General features: G+C 36.4%; 4 protein-coding genes across 4 annotated transcripts in view; 3 read left to right on the top strand and 1 right to left on the bottom strand.

Annotated features, from left to right (window-relative positions):
• Positions 1-11,350: 11,350 nt before the first annotated feature.
• LOC134749990 (transcription initiation protein SPT3 homolog) lies at positions 11,351-12,427 on the bottom strand. The gene has a single exon (XM_063685027.1). The coding sequence runs from the start codon at positions 12,344-12,346 to the stop codon at positions 11,402-11,404; it is 945 nt and encodes a 314-aa protein (XP_063541097.1). The 5' UTR covers positions 12,347-12,427; the 3' UTR covers positions 11,351-11,401.
• A 302-nt stretch (positions 12,428-12,729) lies between these two features.
• Positions 12,730-14,906, top strand: LOC134750409 (iron-sulfur cluster co-chaperone protein HscB). The gene is made up of 3 exons (XM_063685582.1): positions 12,730-13,054; positions 13,375-13,460; positions 14,270-14,906. Exons 1-3 carry the CDS (start codon positions 12,789-12,791, stop codon positions 14,572-14,574), a joined length of 657 nt encoding a protein of 218 aa, XP_063541652.1. The 5' UTR covers positions 12,730-12,788; the 3' UTR covers positions 14,575-14,906.
• A 611-nt stretch (positions 14,907-15,517) lies between these two features.
• On the top strand, positions 15,518-18,533 carry LOC134750345 (trypsin, alkaline A-like). The gene is made up of 4 exons (XM_063685508.1): positions 15,518-15,580; positions 16,932-17,143; positions 17,835-18,090; positions 18,208-18,533. The coding sequence occupies exons 1-4, from the start codon at positions 15,518-15,520 to the stop codon at positions 18,514-18,516; spliced, it is 840 nt and encodes a 279-aa protein (XP_063541578.1). The 3' UTR covers positions 18,517-18,533.
• Positions 18,534-19,892: 1,359 nt separating this feature from the next.
• LOC134750130 (N-acetylglucosamine-6-sulfatase-like) overlaps positions 19,893-25,409 on the top strand; it is a 31,877-nt gene continuing 26,360 nt past the window's right edge. The window contains exons 1-3 of the mRNA XM_063685241.1: positions 19,893-20,080; positions 22,431-22,692; positions 22,768-22,827. Coding sequence (XP_063541311.1) covers positions 22,552-22,692; positions 22,768-22,827 — 201 coding nt within the window. The 5' untranslated portion in view covers positions 19,893-20,080; positions 22,431-22,551. The remainder of the gene's footprint in view (positions 20,081-22,430; positions 22,693-22,767; positions 22,828-25,409) is intronic.

Raw genomic sequence — 25,409 nt, 5'->3', positions numbered from 1 at the left:
AGGTATTTGCCATTTTCAATATAACCTGATTTCGAAGTTATCTCAATTCACCTTACTCTAAGCTTGTAAGTACTTCTGCTGCTAACTGTACATCTATTGTCCGTTTAGCACCCGGTTATACGACTAATAAAACATTATATTGATCCAATGCAGTGTTTTGGCATCGGATATTCACTGAATACATTCGATAATTAGGCTACATAGGTTTCATCGCACGTCGAAAACCAATATTTAGATTAGGAACCTATTGTATTATTACTATGACGACTTTATGAAGCGATTGTATTGTGTATTGTGATTGCAACATGAATAAATTAAATTCAAAAAAATTAATAAATATTAGTATTATGAGACAAGCTTACGCAAATCGAGGTGTTCTACAGTAAGCTAAAAAAGGATTGTGGTGGACGAGTAATAGCGTACTAGACGACGAAATAGTACCTACTTAAATACATAGAAAACGTCCATTACTGAGGATCAAATATTCAGGATAAACCCACAAAGAAATGCCCTTAAGTAACGGGATTCGAACCCAAGACCTCCAGCTTCTTAGACAGGGTCACCGGGAGACTCAATACAATTTCATGTTTGTAACCCGAAGACCATTCGAGCGTTCTTTTAGACATCAAAATGGTGTCATTCGCGCTTGCATTTCGCTCGTATTTATACAAACAGTCATGTGTATTGGCGAGACGCACAGGCGAATGACACTCATTTAGGTATCGTTCGTCGTAGAAGGTAAATTTTATTTGGCCTTCATGTCTATGATTTCACAATTTTATAATTCGTTGGGAAGCTCTCGAGAGAACAAAATTCTACCCTTCGCGGAATCCGCCGGCTTTTATTTGTTTAAGGTCAAAGAACACACAGAACAGAGTATTATGTACTCATACGTATTTACTCATTCTCTAAAACTCCTCAGGGTCCCATTGAAGTCTGTAGGATTGAACAAACTGCTTCAATCGTTGAAGTGGAATCGCCAGCCAGAGGCCAATGCCACAGGTTAAACATGCCCAGAGAGTTTGTTTCGCTAAGTTCATTTAATTACCGTAAAATGTTCCTACCGTGCTCCCCAAGTCCCCACTGGATAATTGTGCTCCAACAGTTTTTATATATGAAAAATATCACAGCCTCATTTAGAACGATATAGATACCTACCACAATGTAACAATTTTAAAATTTATATTTCGAATTTTGGAGTGCTCACTTTGCACTATTTTCAAATGACCCAGTAATTTTCACATCACTAAATAATTAGTCAGTCGGGATTTACTCCGCTTTAACTGTACCTACTGCAAAGTTGTATGATCCCAAGTAACACACAAGCGTGATAAGAGTACTCATTAGACTCATTACACAGGTAAAAGTCATATAACGTTGATGTAAAAGGTATAGGAATAGCCTAATTCTGTATTACGTTGTCGGCCTTTATCATAGGTACCTATGGACACATTATGAATAGAGTTTATTCATAGTGCACTTGGATGTACCTACGAGTAAGTATGTCATCATAAGGAAAGCAATTTTGCGAAAGGGTGTGAACATAGTCTTTAATTTAGGGCTTATCCGTAAACTTTAGCACGAGCCTTGCATCTGAGGTTTCAATACTTTCTTTATATTTATTTAATTAAATATTTAGAGCTCAACGAGGGTGCGGCTGCGGAGTGTTAGGGTCGGCAACGCGCATGTAACACGGCAACGTTGACTGCTTACCATCAGGCGGGCCGTATGCTTGTTTGCCACCGACGTAGTATTTAAAAAAAGGCACTACAATATTTGTTTTTTCGTTTCTCACGCTCTGAAAGTAGCTCGTTATGTCTATGAAGCGAGTTGAAAGTGATAACCCTAAGTATATGTACTTTACAAATGTTTTTTTTTATTTTTTTTAGTGAATAAAATTCATATTTTTTATGTAATGGTCATGCTGTTTTACAATGTATTCTGTAGTATTGTCGAACCGTAAATATTTGTTTCGTCTGGAGGTCTCGTGTGTCTATTTCTGATATTTACCGAGATGAGATCCGAAATCTGAACTTCAAGTCGTATGCAACTCCACGTTCTTGAAGTGCATCGAAATAAATTCAAATTACAGTGCGGGAGTTCGAATAAATTATAAACTGATCGGCGATTGGCCCTAGTCACACCTAACGGAAAATGAAGACAGGGCCTAAGATGAAGCTCACCGGTTCAGTAATAGCCTATTCACTCTTGCTTTAAAGACACCGAGGTCATATTGATCAGGGAATACAAATGGCAGGGGCGCATTCCATTCATTAGCTGTATTCATGGCACACTTTCGCCAGCCATATAAGAGAGTTCACCCGTGGTATAAATGACTCTAGCTCTACTCACTTCTTGTATTTTTAGGTTTCCGTACCCAAAAGGTAATTAAAATGGGACCCTATTACTAAGACTCCACTATCTGTTTGTCTGTCTATCACCAGGCTGTTCTCATGAACCGTGATAGTAGACAGTTGAAATTTTCACAGATGTATTTATGTTGCCGCTATAACAACAAATACTAAAAAGTACGGAACCCTCGGTGGGCGAGTCCGACTCGCACTTGTCTTGAGATTGTTTTTAGAGTTTGCTCCATAATTTCAATTGCCCTGGCTGAGCTTACACAAAATTACGGCAAGTTGCTAAAAGTTTTCAAAAGTTGTCAGAAAATGAAAAAATTTTACTTGTGAAATTCATAAAGGTAATTTCCATTTCGAAAAAAATATCGTTCCCTATACAAAATGAGATCTTCCGAAACATTTTCCACTCGGCACATCAGTACAAAAATTCTAATTTTCCTCCGATCTTCCCCTTTAAGAAATATTTAATTATAAACGGACACCCTCAATTTATTTTATTGAGCTGGGTGTAATCACTTTTTCAGGGTTCCGAAGTCAACAAGGACAACAATTCTTAAGTTACAAGAACCCGGCAATGTCGCTTCCATAGTATTCCATATAAGATCACGCTCTCATTTTAAAAAGACGTGCTTAACACACACATGACATAAGCTGGTAGGTACGTCCATGTCCCAATTAAATTTCGCCAAAAACACAGAAATACTTATTCATAACACTACGAAACTATGAAACACGGTTAAGTAAAAAGACTCGAATTCTATACGGCTATGTATATCTGAATTCCCACAGAGCATTATTTCTTGTACCACCATGCCACGCAATCATGCAATAAAATTACCATTCATTAGGAACTTAATTTGTGCTCTGCGCTTCCTCTGCTTGCACTCCCAAAGGGCTTGAACCTTCATAAAATGCTGCAAAACTACCGACTGTAAGGGGAGTTATACAAGATTTTTACGACAATATTTTGATAACCTTAGGACTCCTTCAACTATGGATACAATCTAACACAAGCCGATATCTAGTCGCAAATTTATTTTGTTTTCCTTTATTTCCGACGAAGCCGACGACGATCTTCGGATATGTGCGTCTATGAGTGTTGCGTGTCAAACTATTGACAATAATTTATATATACGTGTGGTGGGTACTTTGACTTTATTTTAGTGCCTAATATCTACTGCCAACTTTTTCATCAAGTCCGTCCGTCATCATGTTCGTCGGGTCCGTGAACAAGACCAGTGTAACAGCATCAAAACTTTTAAAAACACACGTTTCACGCTAACAATTATGACTTAATATGTAATTCAAAACTCGAGTTTTAAATTTTATTTATTTTTTACTCTCAGCTAAACTACTGAACTAATTTTAAGGCCTGAGAATAATTTATTTTTAAAAAACTCACAAAGAGGGGAGAGATAAAACAACCGCGGCCAAGGCCAGGAGCCCTATTAAAATTTAACAACTAAGTAGTTACGGTTTTGAACTGGTTGACGTTGGCTGGCTGGTTGGTTGACTGGTTGGTGGACGTTGATGATCGTCTTGTTGATTGGCGTGCATCTCACGCACGACTTTCACTTCATTTCGCATCAGCGTAAGTGATCTTGAAGGTCGTATCAAAATAAAATCAAAACCGTAACAAATCTGAATCGGGCTCATGGACAAACCAGCTATTTTTTTATATTTTGGCAGCACATTCGTCTGCAATTCGCTTTAGCTCGTCTGTGCATTTTTTTAAAGTTCGTTTCAATCCCATTTAACCGTTTTTCCACTCAGTCAGTTCTCGGCAGTCGAATGTTTTGCTCAAAAACTCCTTTTTTTATTTTGCTAACCGTTATTTATATTTCATTCAGTAGCTGGTTTTAATTTATTGAGAGCAGGATAAAAATTATTTATTTTTACAAGTTTTTATTTAGTTTCACTTGACCCCTGTCCAATGTAAATATGTAAAATTAATTAGTTAGATTGACCTACTCGTATGTAAGTATTATCTGATGTTCAATCAAGTTGATTTATGGCAAGCATATTATGTAAGTCACAAAAAAAATCAATATTCTGGTTGTAAAGTAAGCTCTTCTGGCGAAAGATATATTATGCACTCTATAAAAAAACAACGCTACCCCATCAAATTGTTACATTAGTAATTACTGTGCAATGTCCCCACTTCTCACAGACAATAAAGATTATGATTATGATCACAGACAATAAAGATTACGAATTCGAAATACCTACTACAATTGGTGCTGCTGAAATGTATACATTATTTACATTTCTATAATTAGATACCGACATAAACTTACGAACATGTTGTTAAATGTTTGATACTCGTTACGAGTACGAATATAATGTTAAATAGTCAAATTCTGGAAAGTAAATTATTACTCTACAGCTCCAGATCTGGATATGAATCCAGTATAATTACACAATACCTAGGATAGATAGCGAAGGAACGTTGCCTTACGGGAGAAAACTTTTTCCTTCCACGCTCAACTAAATTAGTTCGAAACAGTTTGGAACCTGATTTTACACGTTAGCACTAAACGAGAAGTCTTGCTTGCACTTGTTCTCGTTAGTTCATGTTGGTAGAAAGGTACTTGAGGTGCATTCCAGTTCAAAAAACATAATGGTTCTGATAATGGTGTCAGTGCATCTCGCACGAACTTACTGTTCCGGCTGCGCGAGAACCGCGCAGTAGTACCATAAATAAGTTTTTATTCTTTATTGTATTTTAATCTGAAATAGATATCATACACTAAAGAAAAAGTGACCAAGTCCACCGGTGGCCGAGGCGGGAATCGAACCCGTGTCTTCAGCTTCCCTAGTTTTGTTCAATAGTTGCATAAGTTTTTTGTCAAAAATTTCATTTTTAATACAGGCTTTTATCGCTGACTGTACTTTTCTTTCAACCGACAACTAATACTCATCAAGACAATTCAAACAAACCCAAACACAATTAGGTTGTATTGTTATAGGTATCAGAGAGTTCACATAACCACCTCCTATGTCCATCATCAGATCAGCTCGATGGTACCATAATAATATTTTGTCCCACCCAACTTACATAACGGCACTACTTAAAAAAAAAACTCGTATCTTGTTCTGTCAATCAAAAAAAATGTGTTACCTATCTATGTATGGGATGCATACAGTTACTGCCTTTCAACTTTGAGTAGTGTCAGATACGAGATTTGTTCAAAGTATTGACGATATGTACTTATGTAGTCTCACCTCAATCTAATAATGGGAAGTGGATATGATTTAGCCAGCAATATTTGACCTGAACATTTATATACATACCAAAGATATAAGTCCGTAATAGATGGATACAGTCTAAGGAAAAAACGTGCCTCGAAAATCACGAAAATTTGATTCTCGATCAGATGTCGCTACTACCTTTGGCCTACTCTCGTATAGAGGGCGTTGACGGTTTCGTTTGTTATTTAATAATTTTAACGCATATCAGTGAAAGAACATGGGTCAAAATCATAAACATAATTAATGCAAATAAAATAAAAAAACATTTATCCATATTTAAATACATTTTATCGTATTTTTATAAATCTTCATTTTTAGTTTTAAAGTGTGTCGATAGATGGCAGTGAATTTACTGTGGTTACAAAATTTACTATGACAGTACCGCTCTATAATATTATATCCTCTTTGATACATACATACAAACATTGCAAGTTAAATAAAGGGTTGTAAAAAAGTCGGTAATAAAAAATCCCAAGGCTGAAACTAAATATTATAATTATAAAAAATCCGTAACCGATTTCAATCGATTAAAACCAATTCCAAGATCAATTAATACGCAGCAAACACTAAACGCACGGAGCCAATTTAGATCCCACGTTTTCATTTGGGAGTGCTCGATTAAACGTAAAGATCGACTCGAGCTCAAGTGGCCCTATGGCCCCGATACCGATGGCTCTTCACCCCTGGATGAGTGTTCCCAATGGTTCCTTACCACTGGCTAGACAAACATTTATTAGGAACCAGTGTAAGTTGACTCTACAAAATGTACCCACTTTTTAGACACATTTGTTTTAACAGTTAACAGCTGGTGTCAATATTTCGGATCATGAAAGCTCACAGTCTTGCCATTTCAAGCGCGATTATTTCTTTTAGTTCGTGCGCCAAACACTCGAATTGTAGCAACGGCCGGCCTACCCTAGCCTAGTGAAGCCTATATAGTGAAGTCGGTAGTGATCCTGTGCATACAAAGCTGAAGGTCAAAATATCAAAATAATAAATTTTGAATGCCGTTTGACACTTACGCTTGGTAAGGGCATGGGAATAACTACTCGAATAGGATCTGACTGAGCCACTCACGTTTGATCTGGTCTGGCCTGTATTTACGGTATGCTTTTGTTTTGATTAAAGACGGCATTTCGGTTATTAAGATCGGAAGATATTGTTGAATTCTTTAGTAGGCTACATATTTACATATTTATAGAACAAACTAACAAATATGATAAATAAAAGACACTTTAGAATCATTTAACAAAGCCAAGATCCACTTCGGGTCGTCGCGCCACAGCAGTAGATAAGTAAGTAAGTAAGAATCATTTAGAATCATTTATTCATCAATTGTGCATTACAGGTAATGAATACAGGTGTTATAAACAATTTGTTCTCTGTAATATGTCTTGCGACGTACAATGATTTTTTTTATTTTTGCAATATCCTTCAAAAAAATAACATGTATAAGTACTTACGCGTTTAATTTACTAATAATATAATTGTGTTGCAAATCGGGGTTTCAATTCTTATTTCACGTTATGAGGAACTAGAGTCTACCAAGTCTACCTAGCGCATGCAATATTATTAGAAATGTCACTATATTCATAACAATCAACTTATCTACTTTTGATACAAATCCAATAACACAAGTATTGGATTTGTATCAAAAGTAGATAAGTTTCAATCTGCAACGATAACGAAATCTATGTTTTGAGTTGGAATACTCGGAATCCCAGATATTTATATTCTCAATTTATCAAACTAAATTCGTCCGATGCGATTGGATATTGCGTTAAAATATCGTATCGTTCTGTTCCACGTCCAATGACAACAAATTTATAGGAAAATTGCGCAATACGGAAGGCTAAGGAAACAATATATTGCATTAGATATCCGATATGCCATCGTAGACAACGTAACATTATTTCTGGAGCCCGATTCAGATTGAACAACTTGTTACGGTTTTGATTTTATCTTGATACGACCTTGAAGATCGCTCACGAGTCACGCTGATTGGTGCGTAAGATGCGCGCCAGTCTCCAAGACTATGGTCCGCCTATGGTCACAGGGCGGACTCGCTATACATCAAAAACCGGCCAAGTCCGAGTCGGACTCGCGCACGAAGGGTTCCGTACCATTACGGAAAAAAACAGCAAAAAAATCACGTTTGTTGTAGGGGAGCCCCATTTAAATATTTATATTATTCTGTTTTTAGTATTGGTTGTTATAGCGGCAACAGAAATACATCATCTGTGAAAATTTCAGCTGTCTAGCTATCACGGTTCATGAGGTACAGCCTGGTGACAGACAGACGGACAGCGGAGTCTTAGTAATAGGGTCCCGTTTTTACCCTTTGGGTACGGAACCCTAAAAGTCACTTGCGTTTCTATGTGTACACGCGGCATGCGTCATTGTGTGAGTAAGTTGCTTAAAAACATTAAAACAGTACATACTGAGCGGTCGGCAAAAGATCGTTCGTGCAGCATCTTTCTCTTTTATCCAGTTAAGGCTTAATTATATAGAATGATAGAGAAAGATGCCCGCAATTTGCAAACATCGGTGTTCGCGGTAGGCCCTCAGGTGCGTCGAGCAGCGGACTTGAGCGGACATAGATTTGACTAGACGCCGACGCTAGGGAGACGCTTGTGTGTGGCTTCTCGTAATATGATTTAAGATTAGGCATTTAAGACAGGTACCTATACTTAAATGCAAACGCTGAAACAAAGATTTTCTAAAACGCAAATAAGGACGAGTGCTTTTTGTTGCTTACCTAAATCCCTTATTTCTCTTTTTTATTAATCAAAATCAAAACGTCCCAATGAGGGAGATTGTAGAGTTTAATCCAGATGTGAGGTCAAATACGACTAAATTACGAGTACATAGGTATCTAGGTACTTAATTTAAATGTTACCTATTTATACTTACAGCCAAATTGAACATCAATGGCAAAATGTGAGTGGGGCCAATAGGCACTTTACGTCAATAAAAGGAAGCCTTACTAAACCCACTTTCACATACGATTTACGTAACTAAGTACTTACGTTCTGGCGCCGCCAATAATAGTGCCAACAATATTTAACTCCGCCTTACACAATTGAATTTGCAACTCGTAAAAGCTATGAAGTAGGTATGGACAAAGTTTCGTTAGCAAATGCTACATAATTTGTTCAGTAATGTTCACATGCCACTTTGATAGTAGTAATTTAGAGTTAATTATACTTAAACTTGTGTCATTAGAAAGAGAACGAAAATAATCGACGTAAACCACACTATGAAAAAACTAAAATGGAAGTGGACCGGCCACATGCTCCGAGACAAAAGAGAAAAATGGTCAAAAGACATCACAACATGGTACCCAAGAGACGGAAAAAGGGATGATGGAAGACAAAAAATGAGATGGGAAGACGAGTTCAGGCAGGTGGCTGGAGCCTTCTGGAGAAGACAGGCTCTGGACAGGGACTCGTGGAGGAATATGGGAGAGGCCTATGCCAAGGGCAACCAGACAAGACGTCTGCGGAGAAAGGCTAGCAGTAAGCAGTAAGTAAGTAAACTTGTGTCATATCAATGAACGCATGCATTGTGCTGTCTTTTTACTTATTTAATAAACTGAAATAGATGTCACATACTGAAGAAAAAGTGAGCCCTCCAGTGGCCGAGACCGGAAACGAACCGGTGTCTTCAGATCACGCGACTAATAACGCCCTGGACCTCTAGGCCACTCGTCCAAGGTAGTAGATACCGTCCGTCTCAAATAATTCTCGAGTAAATGCGATACTCTTAGGGCGAGCAGTACGTGCTCATCGTGCTTGCACCTCCTATACGGGATTAACGGTATTAGCGAGAGAGATGGTGCTGCCATCATTTGTATAGATAGCAGCACCTTCTCTCTCGCTACTAGGAAACAACTCAAATTATTTTTGTTTAATATTTTGATACCCGTTTTTAAGTAATCACACTACTATATTATATATAAAACTAGTGACCCGCCCCGGCTTCGCACGGGTGCAATGCTGATGTATTATACATATATACTTATAAGATATTTTTTATCGATGATATGATAGATAAATAATAACAATGCGTTGCTATATCTGAAACGAAAAGTTTTAGTTACTATGTTTCTATCTTTAAGACATTCGTAAGAAAATAACTAAAAGTAAACCCACATACCTGAAACGAAAAGAAACAACACTTAATGTCTATTCGTCCATCGTATGTACACTATATCACTATTTAATTAACTAATTTTATATAAACGTTTTCTTTACTGAATTTCATTTTCTTCCCATGACATATATGACATTGTCAGGCATATGTCAGGCATTGTAAACTGCGAGCGAAATCCATTGAAGTACTAGGGTTGTAATAACTGGTTGTCATACATCATTTCAATGGATTTCGCTCGCAGTTTACGATGCCTGGACATTATCGACAGCCACGCATCCATAGAGTAGGCGGCGGCCAAATAGGAAAAATAATAAAGTATAAATACTTTTTACATACATATAAACCTTCTTCTTGAATCACTCTTATCTATTAAAAATAATCGGCCAAGTGCGAGTCGGACTCGCGCACGAAGTGTTCCGTACAATTTGTTGTTATAGCGGCAACATAAATACATCATCTGTGAAAATTTCAACTGTCTAGCTATCACGGTTCATGAGATACAGCCTGGTGACAGACAGACGGACAGCGGAGTCTTAGTAACAGGGTCCCGTTTTTAACCTTTGGGTACGGAACCCTAAAAAACTGCATCAAAATCCGTTGCGTAGTTTTAAAGATCTAAGCATACATAAGGACAGACATCCATCCAGACAGCAGGAAGCGACTTTGTTTTATACTATGTAGTGATAGTGATAATGAAATAACTGTCATTGGTATTCTATACTAAAAAAAAGTGACCAAGCACTCCAGTCCAGTGGCCAAGCCCCAAAAAGGGTAGTGCTATTTGTTCAACATGCCTTTTAGTAGGTAGACATATACCTAGCTTGTGCTAAAACTTATAACGCCTAACCTAACCCCTGACTTCATAGAATTTGTTGATCACCAAGCATCGGGAAAATTATTACTTACATAAACGAAAGACTAACACTGGAGGCTGTGTAGGTATCACACTACCCACCTAAACTTTTGATCGAAGATAAGATGTTATTTATACTTATACTTACATTGCAAGTGTCTCAAAAAACAATTATATACTATGAGATAGTTCTAGAATTAATACTACACTACTCTCTTAAAAGGGGTGTAATCAATAATAGTAACAATGTGCTTCGCATCATTTTGTTTAATGATTGTTGATGTGGTTATTGTTAGTTAACAATTGACATTCAATTGAGAAATATTTGTTGACCAATCCTTATAGTATTTCCAATCCATCTCAACACCAACAAGTTACATAATTAGGGTTCCGTACCCAAAAGGGTAAAAACGGGACCCTATTACTAAGACTCCGCTGTCCGTCTGTCTGCCTGTCACCAGGCTGTATCTCATAAGCCGTGATAGCTAGACAGTTGAAATTGTCACAGATGATGTATTTCTGTTGCCGCTATAACAATAAATACTAAAAACAGAATAATATAAATATTTAAGTGGGGCTCCCATACAACAAACATGATTTTTTTGCTGTTTTTTCCGTAATGGTATGGAACCCTTCGTGCGCGAGTCCGACTCGCACTTGTCCTTTTTTTAATAAGATGTGATTATCAATTATTACCCACAATACATACAGAAATGAAAGTTCACAGAAGTCCAATGAAAAATTAAATTTTAATCATATTGCGTTAAAAATAAGCATTTAATTACAATATTAGATATCTCATAGGTAAATCTAATGACATGTTTCTATAAAATAACCCATTCATGCCAGTCCTTGGTGAGAAATATCTTCTCAATGCTTCTCTGACTTCTGCCACTGTAACAGCCGGCACTCCTTCATACCCAGATTTGATGTAAACCGCATTATTTAAGCTCAATGGGTTGCAGAAATGCCCACCTTCATACTTACTGAATGGATCACCATTCTTCTTTTTAGCATCTTGCCTTATCAAAAATACTGCATCTACGATTTCTGCTACCGTTTCATATGCTATAAAACATAATACTTCAAGTGCGAACATTGTAATCTTAAATTCTTTGTTTGGGTTTATCCACCGTTCCAATTTAGCATAGCCTTTGACTAATTGATTCCCAGACCGAAACGAACTACATCTTGCCTTATGATATGCTTCATATTTCTCAAAGGACATTGACTCTGTCAATTTGGCAGCTCTTACTTTTCTTAAATAGTCTATAGTGTCAAACTTGATTTGGCTTACTTCATCAAACTCATCTACTTCTTTTATTATGTCTATGTGTGTCCGTCTTTTTCTTGTTTGAGGATCAATATCATCTTCTAACATTAATGAGTTGAGAGTCTCCGCCGTGGTCCCTGAAGGAACTTGCCTGCCTTTATCTAACGTGTCTAACTTAAGTTGGTAGTCATGCAAGCGTTTCAATTTTATTATATTTTTCCGCATTAAATAAATAATATCATAGTTAGAAATAGCCTTTCCTCCTCTTGCGTTGCATAGCGCCCAAGCCTCTTGTAACATAGTCCGGAGCTGTTGTAAAACTACGTTTTCGACAAGAACCACGGTAGCAGCGTTCGGGTTGGGATTGTCTCCGAATCCGTGCATCATGTTCGAAATTTCCTTTTGAAAATTTGTCCCCTCGCCAGTAGCGTCGATTGTGAAATAGGACACCATGTTTCGGTTAACGAAAACACCCAGAAAACAGAACAAAATACAAGCAAACACGCACTGTTTGATGATGGTTTATGAATTTGAATTGAATATTAACTTGACACTTGACATTGACAGTCATGATAGTGTCAAGTTGACACTGAGCACAGAATAGGTAACATGAGCAAGATTACTTCTTTAATGGGAGCATAATTCGCTATTGTTATAGAAGGCATTCATTAAGATTTTTTTGTTTCTGCTAATAGAGATGTTTAGTAATTACTTCTTCAATAATATTTAATCAAAGTTTCTTCTTTCGTTTGTTAAAACGTAGCAATATCCAAACGCAAATCCAATAAGTTGACAGTTGACACATTTTTTTTAGGTTATGGTTTCGACGTTCGTCTGAACTGAACTTGGTGACATAAGTATCATAACAATAACACTACTTCGTAAAACATTGAAAATGAATATAATACGATTGTTACCTATTAAAGGCAGTTTAACATTGTGCCAAACTCGTTACTTATCCTGTTGGTCATGCGGTCAAGACATAAAACAGCTAGTAGAAAATTTATTTTGCTCAAATTGTAAATCGCTTCAACAGCCTCCGAAAGAAAACTACTTCAAGATTTTGGGAGTGTCTGAAACATATGACCAAAATGAAAATGAACTAGCTAAGAAGTTCAAAGAACTGCAGAAATACTTGCATCCAGATAAATTTGGCAACAAGTAAGAAAACACTGTAATTTTCATGTGCAGAATACTTTTAGGTGTCAAAACAAGGTGAAAATAAGTTAGGAAAGCATGCCCTCGCGTCATACGCGACCTCCATATCGGATGACTAATAGGATGAAAAATATATTATGATCATTTTCATAATTATAGAAAATTGTGTTTGTAGAGAGGATGATGTAAGAGAGGACATAATACTTTAGCTTTTTGTTTAAACAAAAGGTACCAAATATAAGGTCAAAACTATAAAAGCTACTGCTGTATGTAGTAATGGCTATGTGCACTATGGTTGATTAATTTATTTATATATCTTTCAGACCGAAAGAGGAGCAAGATATATCGGAAAACTACTCCTCATTAGTTAATGAATCATACAACACCCTCCTGAATCCACTGACAAGAGGTAATTTTTATTAAAATTTACTTATTAATATCAAAAATTTATGCGTTATTTGTGGGCTATTTATGGGCTTGCCAAGTTTCAGAAACAGTGTTTACGGTAAACTTGTTGTGAAACAAGAATCAAGAATCAAATTTTTTGTTTGTGATAAACTTAAAACTAAAATTATATACAAAAGTATAACTAAAACTACAAGCATTCATAAAATAAGTAAGAGTTAAAGTTTACCACGAAATGTTATCGTCTCAGCATTATACTGACCCGAAAGTCAGCGCTGATCTTACGGCGAGACCATTTTGGGCCACAATCGCAGCTGTACGACATGGCCCAACCATAAGCTGAACGCAGCCTTTGCAGCAGTGGCCAGCGCCTTCTTGTCTACTGTCTATGGCAGTACTTGACAATGACATTATTGACAACAACAAATGGCCATGCCATACAACGCGATTAAATATATCTTTAGCTTTAACTCGTTTAAAATTTACTTTTGCAACTATCAATCAATCAATCAATTTATTTATTAAATAAAGATAACATGATCTTAATTTTTGTTAGTATATTCTTAAAATAATGTTAGTACTTAAAAATTAAATTCGACTTTACATTTAAAATTATTTCATTAATTACAGGACAACACACATGATCAGCAATCATCTTTAGGATGCTGTTTGGGCTGTCCCTCATCAGACTCTTGATTGATTTGATTATTGACTATATCAGATTCTTGATTCTTGTTTTTAAATATATAAATAAAATAAAATAAATAATAATAAATATCACACTTAAAAGTTTTAACCTGGCCAATATTTCAGGAATCTACATGTTACGGCTTAGCGGAAAAGAAATACCAGAGGAGACTGAAGTAAAAGACCAAGCGTTCCTCATGATGATCATGGAGAAAAATGAAGAAGTGGAGAATGCTGAGACGGAGGAGGAAATAATGAAACTCAACAAGGAGAACAGGGAACAGATGAATCAATTGCAAAAAGAAGTTTCACAGGCATTCCATGATGGAGATCTAAAATTGGTTCTTAAACTTTTAAGTCAAATGAAATATTATACTAGTATAGACCAGCAAATACAAAACCTAATTAGAAGTAAAGGAATTATTAGATAAATCTAAATGATGATCTAAAATCTTGTTTGCCACCGTTGTGGTATAAAAAAAGAAAAAAATGTAAGAAAAATATATAATATATTTATGTTAGAATATACTCATTACTTTGAGATAAATATTGTATAGGTACATGTTCATAATATTAATTTATAGCTATACATATATATATTAACCTATATAAAAAGATGATAAAAATACGCAACTATGTCTAAAAAAACTAAACCGTTATTAGGTTTAATCAGTTCCCTAACTATCCACTTTTTCACAGTGCTAGTATGGCGATTCACAAATAACTATTAAGCTATTCTATTAAATATTTGTAGGCCTTAAAAACTGTTAACTGTTACACTTGGTTTTATTTTTAACGTGGAGTGACTGCAAGATAAATACCACCTTAATACACTTACTTTAATGCTCATTATAGCAAACTTTTTTTCTACACTAATCTCGAGCTGGTACAAATTGTCGGCATCTAATCATGATGATTGATGCCCAGTAATGATCTGCCTTACTATTTGCATAAATTATACTTTACCTGACCAGTTAAGATACTTGCTCATGTCCAATCATCAAGTACTGCCTGTTTCCTAAGACGTTTACTGAATGGTTATTTAAAACAGGCAAATGAATTCTCTAAGAAAATCATAAAAAATATATTTATAGATTATAGCTAGTCAAACAACTTTGTCAGTACAAAGCGCGAAATTCAAATTTTCTATGCAACGATTACCCTACGCGCCTACATTTTTTAAATTTGTCGCTTTTTTCTACTGACGGAAATGGCTTGTCAGAGGATATATGTCAGGCTGGATTCAATAAAAAATCATTAGATCATATTCTCGCTAACCATTTCTTTACAAAAGTGGAGCGAAAAAAAAAAACTATAATCATGTTTTAAATTTGCCGCCTATTTTAGAGACGGAAATGGATGACCTAAGTAATTATGTCTTTGGTGCTGGCAACAAACATGCCCGACTATTTACCTATAGTCTGTCAAGCCATTTCCGTGAGTAGTAAAAAGCGGTAAATTTAAAATATAATTGTTTGTCAAAGGTCTGTCTTATTTCAAACATAGACAGAGAGAATCATACTATCTTTGTCTTACACTTAGTACTAACACCCAAAAGAAAAGGATGAGTATAAGGATTGTTCTTATTTACTGACAATTTGGTTTGACCAACTATAGTTGGTAAAGCAAATCTTGTCAGTAGAAAAGGGCGGCAAATTTAAAAAATGTACGCGCGAAAGGATATCGGTTCGTAGAAGATTTGAATTTCGCGCCTTTTTCTACTGACAAGATTTGCTTGACCAACATTATGTAGGCGCGAAGGGTTATCGTCCCATAGAAAATTTGAATTTCGCGCCTTTTTCTACTGCCAAATCTTACTTGGTAATGGTAAAACCTATTTTAGCTAAGTGGACTCCCAGTAAAAACGATCGTTAATTTCACCAAAACAATCTTGGATCAAGAACTCTCACTCCTACTTCGTACGGGATGGGTCATGAAGCAAAAGAAAGTTATTTATTTAGTATGTTATGATAATCTGCTAGGAGCACACTTGTATGTGAAAATGTGTGAATTCAAATTCGTGTTAGTGGTGATTTTGGCGTTACTTGGCTACAATAAAGGTAAGACTTTGACCATAATTAAAAAATTGTTAGCAAAAAGAGCACTTCTGGATTTATAACTTTTAATCTGACTCTATCATACACCTGCTCATTCAATGTAATCTTTGAAAAGGTAGAACAGGTAGGTAGATATTTTCTTTTAGGTAGTATTAGGCTCAAGATTTCCTACTGCGAACAATAAAATTCTTTACGTATTACGTAATTTAATGCAATTATTGAACAAATTATTTGCACAAAGTGAGGTCTAAATCGAAAACGTCATATACCGGCCCCTTAATATAAATGCCTAAAGGTAACGCACATAGTAGCGCTGTTAACCTTTTCGACGCCGTGTCAAACACAAAAGCTGCCACTCGGACGTCACCGAAATGTCAAAACTGAAATTGAACTTTATGCACATGCAGGAAGGTCTATGTTGCTCTGTGGTCTTAGACCGATTAATCCGCCTTTGGCGTTGGACCTGCGGTGCCGATATATCCGTCATTGGCGTCCAAAAGGTTAAGATTTTTGTTTGCCACCGATGTAGTATAAAAAAGGAAGCATCTATATCAGTCGATGTGTTTAAGCTGATTGAATGATGATATAACATATGTAAATGTATGTAGTAAAACTAAATCATTGGGCCTAGAGAGGAGAGGAACTCTTAGTCTGAAATAACAATAACACCCGCCATTCTCTTCTCTCATTTTCATAAAAAGAAAATACGTAACGAATTTATGTAAGTATAGGTACACCGTTTTACAGTCTGCACCCAATACCAGTTCCGCATAGTCGGTGGCGCCATCACGACTATAGACCGGTATCCAATCGTGGCTCAGCTCCTGCTGGATGTGAGGGGCCGACGCGAGTTTAACCAGCATTGCGCAGGAGTTATTTTAACGTCGCGTCACGTTATATCATGCGCCCATTGTTATCAATACAGCGCTGGAACGGGGCTCAAGTAAGTGCTAATACTGCTAATTGTAAACTGTTTTACTCAGTCTGTAAGACCACTTGACTTAGCGGCTTAGGACAGTGGCTTATATTTTGTTAGACTTCGCGCAAATTATTGACACTGTCCGTGTTATGGTGTAGCTAATTAAGCTGTCCTCAGATGAACTTATCATCTTGGGCTGATGGAGTAAAAAAGGTCACCTTAGTTGTGTTCAACTATAACCACGACCAACCAGCAGCTAGTAAATAGCAGATGCGTATTTGCAGCATGGCTCGATAATGCACCCGTGCCATGAATCTAGTATATTTAACTGGATGTCATGAGGGGTGGGGGAAATGACCGAACGGGATAGTCTTATGTATCTTTCAGTAGGAATAGCAGAGAAGCGCTGTTATTGTTTGTCCTTGTCACAGTCTCACTTTTTTTTTATTCCCCACCGTAAATTTAGTATGGTTATGGTGGGCTACAAATTTACTCGACCAATCATAATGTCGCATTGCGTATGTTCTGTCCCTCACGGGCGCACGCGTATAGCTCATCTACGTAATTCTAGGTCTATGACCCGTGCAAGCTGTTCTGCAAATGCACCCGGTGTGCACTGGTCTTAAGCACGAACTTGCATTGCTGAATGGTAAATAGATATTCCATTCGATGATGGTCTGGCTGTAATCTGTAATATTAAATTTGTGTATTCCAGCTATACTCTCCCAAAATACTGGAAGATTCGCGTTGGCTCATCCTTCCGCAGCCAAGGCGGGGTACTCCACAAAGTCAAAACCATCATCATCCACCGAGACTTCAACAAGTACTACTACACAAACGACATTGCGGTACTGGTGGTCTCCAGGCCTTTTACCTTTGGGCCTGGAGTCAGACAAGGCACTATTGCGAAACTCGGAAATGAGATCAGGAGGAATTCTTCGTGTACCGTTATTGGATGGGGAGCAGCGGAGGTATATTATAAGTCGTTTCTGTAGCCGTTTATGTAAAATGTACTTAGACCAAAACTGAACCATCTTTGAACTATTATTACTAGGAGGATAAAAAGAAGATTTTTTTCTTTCTTCCAGAGCACTGTAATGCTGTCAGAACAGCTACGTTACGCCACAGTTTACACAGTTGATCACAGACTTTGCGTCTATCGGTACAATAACATTATGGCCAAAATATCAGACTCGATGCTCTGCGCCGGACATCTAGACGTCGGTGGAATAGACGGGTGCTTTGGAGACTCAGGAGGCCCTTTGCTGTACAAAGGAGTGGTCGTTGGATTGGTCTCATTTGGATTCGCGTGCGGACATGCGTACTATCCAGGAGTTTATACTAAAACATCCAGTTACACAGATTGGATTCTACAAACAATTGCTACTTATAAGTAAAATATTAGTGTTTTGAAACTTTGTAATAATACTCAATTTGCTTATCAAAATATTATATTATATAATTCCTACATATATTTAAAATCAAAATCAACACGACACGCAAAATTATAGGTATATACGTCTACTTGCCGATATAACAAAAAGTAGTGAAAGTTTCAATACATTATTTAGTAGGTACTATAAACATTTTGAGTTATATAGGTACATAGATGAAAACAAAATAATAAATTGATATTGTTTCTAAAAGCATAATTATTTATTAGATGTAAGAAAACATCGCCTAATATATATATTCAGTCCAACAATTTCCGTCACACTTCTAAGCTAAGTTGGCAGCGATCATTTCATAGAAATTTGACATTTAATATAATCAAGCTTTTCAATCTCGTACCCAATAAGGCCACGAAGTTTGCTGAGTGGCCTTATTGGGTACGAGACTTCGTGGCCTTAACAAGATACTCGACTGAAAAGCTCTCCATTATATCACGATTATATAAAATACTATTGCGAAATTCCAAACCTCTTCTAAATGTTATTATGGATGTTAGAAAAACTTACGCGCTTGCAATTTTCAAATATCCCGCCTTTTTAGTGGCGGAAGTGATCTGAGTAAGAAGCCACACACGAGCGCTTTTTCAACGCGCGTTAAAAAAGCGCTTGGATCTGCCCGCACGCTAATTTCGATTTAACGGCCAACGCTTTAAGTCAAAAATCCAACAACGCTTGATAAAAAGCGCCACCGCCATTGTGTGAATAAATACACGTGTATCCATTTGTGTCATTCAAACGCTTTTTTAACGCACGTCGAAAAAGCGCTCGTCGGAATGAGGCTTTATTGAGTGCATGAAGACTATATAAAGGAGCCAAATCTCTATGTATGAAAAGTGTCCATCAAAAAACAGTAATTAGGCGGCGCCACCATACACCGAAATACTACCAAAAACACCCTACGTAATTTGGTCGGGTTATTTGTTGCCTTTTATGGTTCATGTTATACTCATGTCCCAGAGTCTAACTAGCGCCACCGGAGAGATTAGGAACTATTATTTAAAGCTGAAAGCGGTCACTTTTGCAACAATTCTGCCATAAGAGATTGGCATCCTTTCTATACCATCCATAATTGAGTGTATTCATTTGTATTCTCTAGTTCATTAGTTGGCTAGATTGTAAATATAGTTTGTCAAAGGTCTCTCATTTCAAACATAGACAGAGATAATCATACTATCTTTGTCTTACACTAGTTCTAGCACCCAAAAGAAAGGGATAATTATAATTTTCCTGGTTGTTACTGACTGACAAATTGGTTTGACCAACTATAATGTTTAATTTGCTGTGGCAGCAATTTATCTGTCACTGTGGTTTGTTACTGTCAAGTGTCAACGTCACTGTCACATATTTGGGACTTAGAAAATCCATCGATTTTCACCACTTTCACGAAAAAAATTGTTGTGACTAATATTGTCCTCTCGAATAACCATAATATCTGTTGCGTGTAATAAATAATGGGCAACAAGGGTGTTATTCCGTTCATCAAGGACTTCTATTACGATCCCTTCAAATGGTGAGTAAACATAACCTCTTTGGCGTAATGTGCGTTACTTTAAATGTAAATTAGTTTAGGTAACTTCAGATAAATATTGAGTCTTAACGACTTATAACGACGTAAATATACGCATAGTATTATAAATTACATAGTTCCTATACGATAACATTGCTGATGAATGTCTTCAGATTTAACATACTTATAAAAAAATAGGTTAAAAAGATATGAAGAATGTCAATAGAAAAAAGGTGTCCTACATATTATTATATATATCATCAGGTGACCACCAAAACTCACTAATTTTTTTTTTTTTTTTTTTATGGCATGGCTCTGAACTTGTAATGTTGTAGTGCATAATTATTTTCCATCGTTTTTTCACGAAAACGTACAAACGAGTCTTGCTATTTCAGTCAGCCTCGGTACAAAAAGTACCGAGGTTGACTGAAGAAGCATGACAAATACGAAAATTTCCAAAAAATTATGATGTAAAACAATTTTGCACTACATCTGTCTGTAGTGAGTTTTGATTGTCACCTGATGATATATTTTGAAGATCATATGTGTATGTATCATAATTTATTAAGGAGTTAGAAATTACCAATAAAACCAGTATTCTTTGGGTTCTGATATTGCATGGCAAGAGTAAGGAATTTGTCCTGGTGCAAAAAAGCACCCTTTTTTACCTTAAAATGTTACCAACATTTTTTAAGGTCACTACGGCTAAGTGTGGCCGGCCTTTGCATTAGGGCCTGTGTAGGTTGTCGGGCCGCCGATAATGAATTAAATGCGTAAAACTTTGGCTGTACAGTATATTACACTTTATTTACACAATCGCACAAGAAAACTACAGAATATTTACAAACAACAAGCTATTTACACATAAAATTACAAACGATGTGCAAAAATATACACTTGTCGCTTATTGACATATAAAACTATCAACATATAAACAAAAGACTCTGCTGGCAGCGGCATCTGTACCAGCCAGGCTGCCAGCACGTGTGCAGCATAAAGGTTCGTGACTCCGTCGCCTACAGGCTGTTTACCCATTGATTAGTGTTGCGAGTTTGTACATTTGTTACTTGCATTTAGTAGCAAATGTATGGACTCGCAATATATATTACACTAAACAATACACATTGATTACACAAACAGGCCCCAAAGTGAAGGCTAGCCATACTTATCTCGAGCCACAGTTACACCTATATTTTTATCTTACATACAATTTTCATACTATGAAAAGTTTCAACCTTACATATTAAATGGCTTTATGAAAAAATAGTGTTTTTCACTCCGCATCTAGGTACTAAGGGAGCATGTTTAGAAAAAATGTCTACGAAAATAGTATGAGCTGTTGTTATAGTAGGAGGATGTAACTCGGCAGTGCTACTCGCAGCATATCATTTATAAGTAATTGCATTGACATTTAGCACCTTTTGTTGTGAAGAAATGGTTAGCTAGACTATAATCATGTTATTTTAAGAGTCCCCGGCAAGCTCGGCCGAATTGCACCTTCCCATACAAACGTAGTTCCGCTCTTATTTTAAAACTACGTATTGGATTGTAATGAACACATACAATTTTGCACATACAACGACATAAGGTATCTAGGTCTGAAACTAGTTTATATAGCTCCAGTTTATAAAACAAACGAAATAGAGCAAAAACAAGTTTTGTATGAAAAACTTATATTCACTGTATTTTTTTAACTATGGTATCTGAAACTACATAAACTAATTACAGACATAGATATATCTTATCCTAATATTGTCTTCGGTTACCGCGATAATTACTCATGAAATAAAACTATGAAAACGGATTATATCGCGTATATTGAATTTATAATACATCCCGACGTTTCGAACCCTTTACAGCGTTCGTGGTCAACGGGTGACTGAGGAAAAACTACAAAGTGCAAAAATACCCACATACTAAAAAATAATGAACCATCATAGACTATAAACTTTAAGGCTGGTTGTACATGCAAAATCGGTTAATAAGGCTAGTTATACAATACAACTATTTTTCAAGTAAAGATATATATATACGCAATAAATAAAAAATACCTTATGCTATTGTAAGTACAAAGTTTCAGAGCAATCTAGCTAGTCGTTTTAAAATGAGAGCGGAACTGCGATCGATGCTATTAAGCTTAGAATAAATTTAAAAGTGGAAAAATTATCCAGAGATTATTATTAATTATTATCCAGAGGCCGTGAGTTCAAGTCTCACCCAAGGCAGTAATTTTTCCACTTTTAAATTTAAATCATACTTACTTTACCTAAATACATAATTGGTGTTAAAAATAAAACATGTTAGTAATGCGATAACAAGTAGTAGGTATGCTGATTATGGTTTTAAATTTCAGGTCAGTGGTGAAGAGCATCGGATTTTTCGCAGTCGGCGTGGTCGTCGCGAGCGAGTGCACGGGCCTAGAACTCATGCCCGCGGTCCCAAATTAAATTAAAAAAAATAAACCATAGACTTTTATGTTAAGTTTAAGTAGTACACCCAAGATGTTAATTTTGAATTCTCTTTTGTTTTTTCTTCTCGCCGGCGGGATTTTGTGTGATAAACCAAACTTTGTGATTATATTGACGGATGATCAGGATGTTACGATGGGTGGTATGGTTAGTAAATGAAAAACTTAAATGTTGTTGGGAAAATAAATAGTTTGAAACGAGCCGATGTTTTATTTATTTCAGACTCCGATGAAACATGTCCGGCGGCTTATTGGTGAGGAAGGCATGACGTTTGCTAACACGGTAAGATGTTTTCAATAGTTATCTTATGCCAAACGTATAATGAAAACAGGATTGTTGTGTCTAGGTCGTTAAGATAGCAACTGATACCTACCGACCACCGAGCTACCTTTAAGAAAATTTTAAAAGAAACGACCTCTTTACTAAAAGGTAGGTTTTTTTTTAACAATTATAGCCTGGATGCGAATCCTTTAAGCGAAAAAGGTAGGCGTAAGAGCGTTTTCACGTGGTTTTTACATATACTTAATCCATTCCAATATCGTATGTCGGATACAACCACATAGTAAAAATTTAAAAAGCGCCTTTTTATATTTACTTCTTTGTTCAATGTTTAAATGTTAACTTTTCAAAAGACCTTAAACCATAAAAAGAAGGACTTGATAGGGCACTCTCTAGCAGCTGCTTATCTCCAAGGTACATCCGATATCGGATCGGGCAATGTGAAAACGCTCTAATAGTTGTGTATAGAATTTATATCTAGGCTATCTATAAGATGTACCTTAATGAACTAGGGAGCATTAACTTTTGTACGTATATGTATACAGGGATTTCAGGGTGGATTTTTTAAATAAGGCACTGAGGGCAGCTACCAGATACCGTGCTGCTACGCCAAAATAGTCTTAGAAGACCTTCCCTAACCTTTGAATTTTGGAAAAAAATACAATCTGCGCTAAAATAAAATGTATGCCAATCTCTGTATGTGTAGTACCCACGTAGTACCTATATAGCTACAGCCAGCTTATAAATAGATAGTGACGGCTACACTCAGAGAAAAATCCGGAGACAAGGCTGCAGTTTTACGTTGCGAACGAATTATTGATAAAAACACAAAACTACTTTGGGACATTGACAACCTAGCCTTTGCTAGCGCAGCAACTTTTTTTTTGCGAAACGCAATTATTGCGAAACTAACAATAAAAATGTTGTTAAACTATCAATTTTTCGATGCCTTGTCATAATAGCATAGTTAAAAATGCGAATTTAACATAGTTTGGCTTTGCTCATTGCACAACGTGTGATTTGTGAGTTGTGGTTTTAGCAACTTTGAGGACCTTTGTCAAAATAACAAAAGATAACTCTGCGAAATCTTCACAGTTAAAGTTTGTGCGGTTCGCAATGTTCGCCGACACATTGTTTTTTACTTTGTGACAATATCAACTTCAAGAGCCTTTGTCAAAATAACAAAACAGAACTCTGCGGAATCTACACGGCTAAAGTTTGGGGGTTGACAGTGTTCACAACCACATTGATTTAAACCTTGTAATGTTAGCAACTTTGAGAACCTTTGTCAAAATAACAAAGAATAACTCTGCGAAATCTTCACAGTAAAGTTTTGTGAGGTTCGCAATGTTGGCCGCCAGATTGTTTTTTACTTTGTGACATTAGCAACTTCAAGAGCCTTTGTCAAAATAACAAAATAGAACTCTGCTGAATCTACACGGCTAAAGTTTGGGGGTTGACAGTGTTCACAACCACATTGATTTAAACCTTGTAATGTTAGCAACTTTGAGAACCTTTGTCAAAATAACAAAGAATAACTCTGCGAAATCTTCACAGTAAAGTTTTGTGAGGTTCGCAATGTTGGCCGCCACATTGTTTTTTACTTTGTGACATTACCAATTTCAAGAGCCTTTGTCAATATAACAAAATAGAACTCTGCGGAATCTACACGGCTAAAGTTTGGGGGTTGACAGTGTTCACAACCACATTGATTTAAACCTTGTAATGTTAGCAACTTTGAGAACCTTTGTCAAAATAACAAAGAATAACTCTGCGAAATCTTCACAGTAAAGTTTTGTGAGGTTCGCAATGTTGGCCGCCAGATTGTTTTTTACTTTGTGACATTAGCAACTTCAAGAGCCTTTGTCAAAATAACAAAATAGAACTCTGCTGAATCTACACGGCTAAAGTTTGGGGGTTGACAGTGTTCACAACCACATTGATTTAAACCTTGTAATGTTAGCAACTTTGAGAACCTTTGTCAAAATAACAAAGAATAACTCTGCGAAATCTTCACAGTAAAGTTTTGTGAGGTTCGCAATGTTGGCCGCCACATTGTTTTTTACTTTGTGACATTACCAATTTCAAGAGCCTTTGTCAATATAACAAAATAGAACTCTGCGGAATCTACACGGCTAAAGTTTGGGGGTTGACAGTGTTCACAACCACATGGATTTAAACCTTGTAATGTTAGCAACTTTGAGGACCCTTGTCAAAATAACAAAGAATAACTCTGTGAAATCTTCACAGTTAAGTTTTGTGCGGTTCGCAATGTTGGCCGCGACATTGTTTTTTACTTTGTGACATTAGCAACTTCAAGAGCCTTTGCCAAAATAACAAAATAGAACTCTGCTGAATCTACACGGCTAAAGTTTGGGGGATGACAGTGTTCACAACCACATTGATTTAAACCTTGTAATGTTAGCAACTTTGAGGACCTTTGTCAAAATAACAAAGAATAACTCTGCGAAATTTTCACAGTTAAGTTTTGTGCGGTTCGCAATGTTGGCCGCCACATTGTTTTTTACTTTGTGACATTACCAATTTTAAGCGCCTTTGTCAAAATAACAAAATAGAACTCTGCG

The sequence above is a fragment of the Cydia strobilella genome, chromosome 19, assembly GCF_947568885.1.
Source record: "Cydia strobilella chromosome 19, ilCydStro3.1, whole genome shotgun sequence".
Lineage (NCBI taxonomy): Eukaryota > Metazoa > Arthropoda > Insecta > Lepidoptera > Tortricidae > Cydia > Cydia strobilella.
This window is presented reverse-complemented; position numbering and strand designations above follow the sequence as displayed.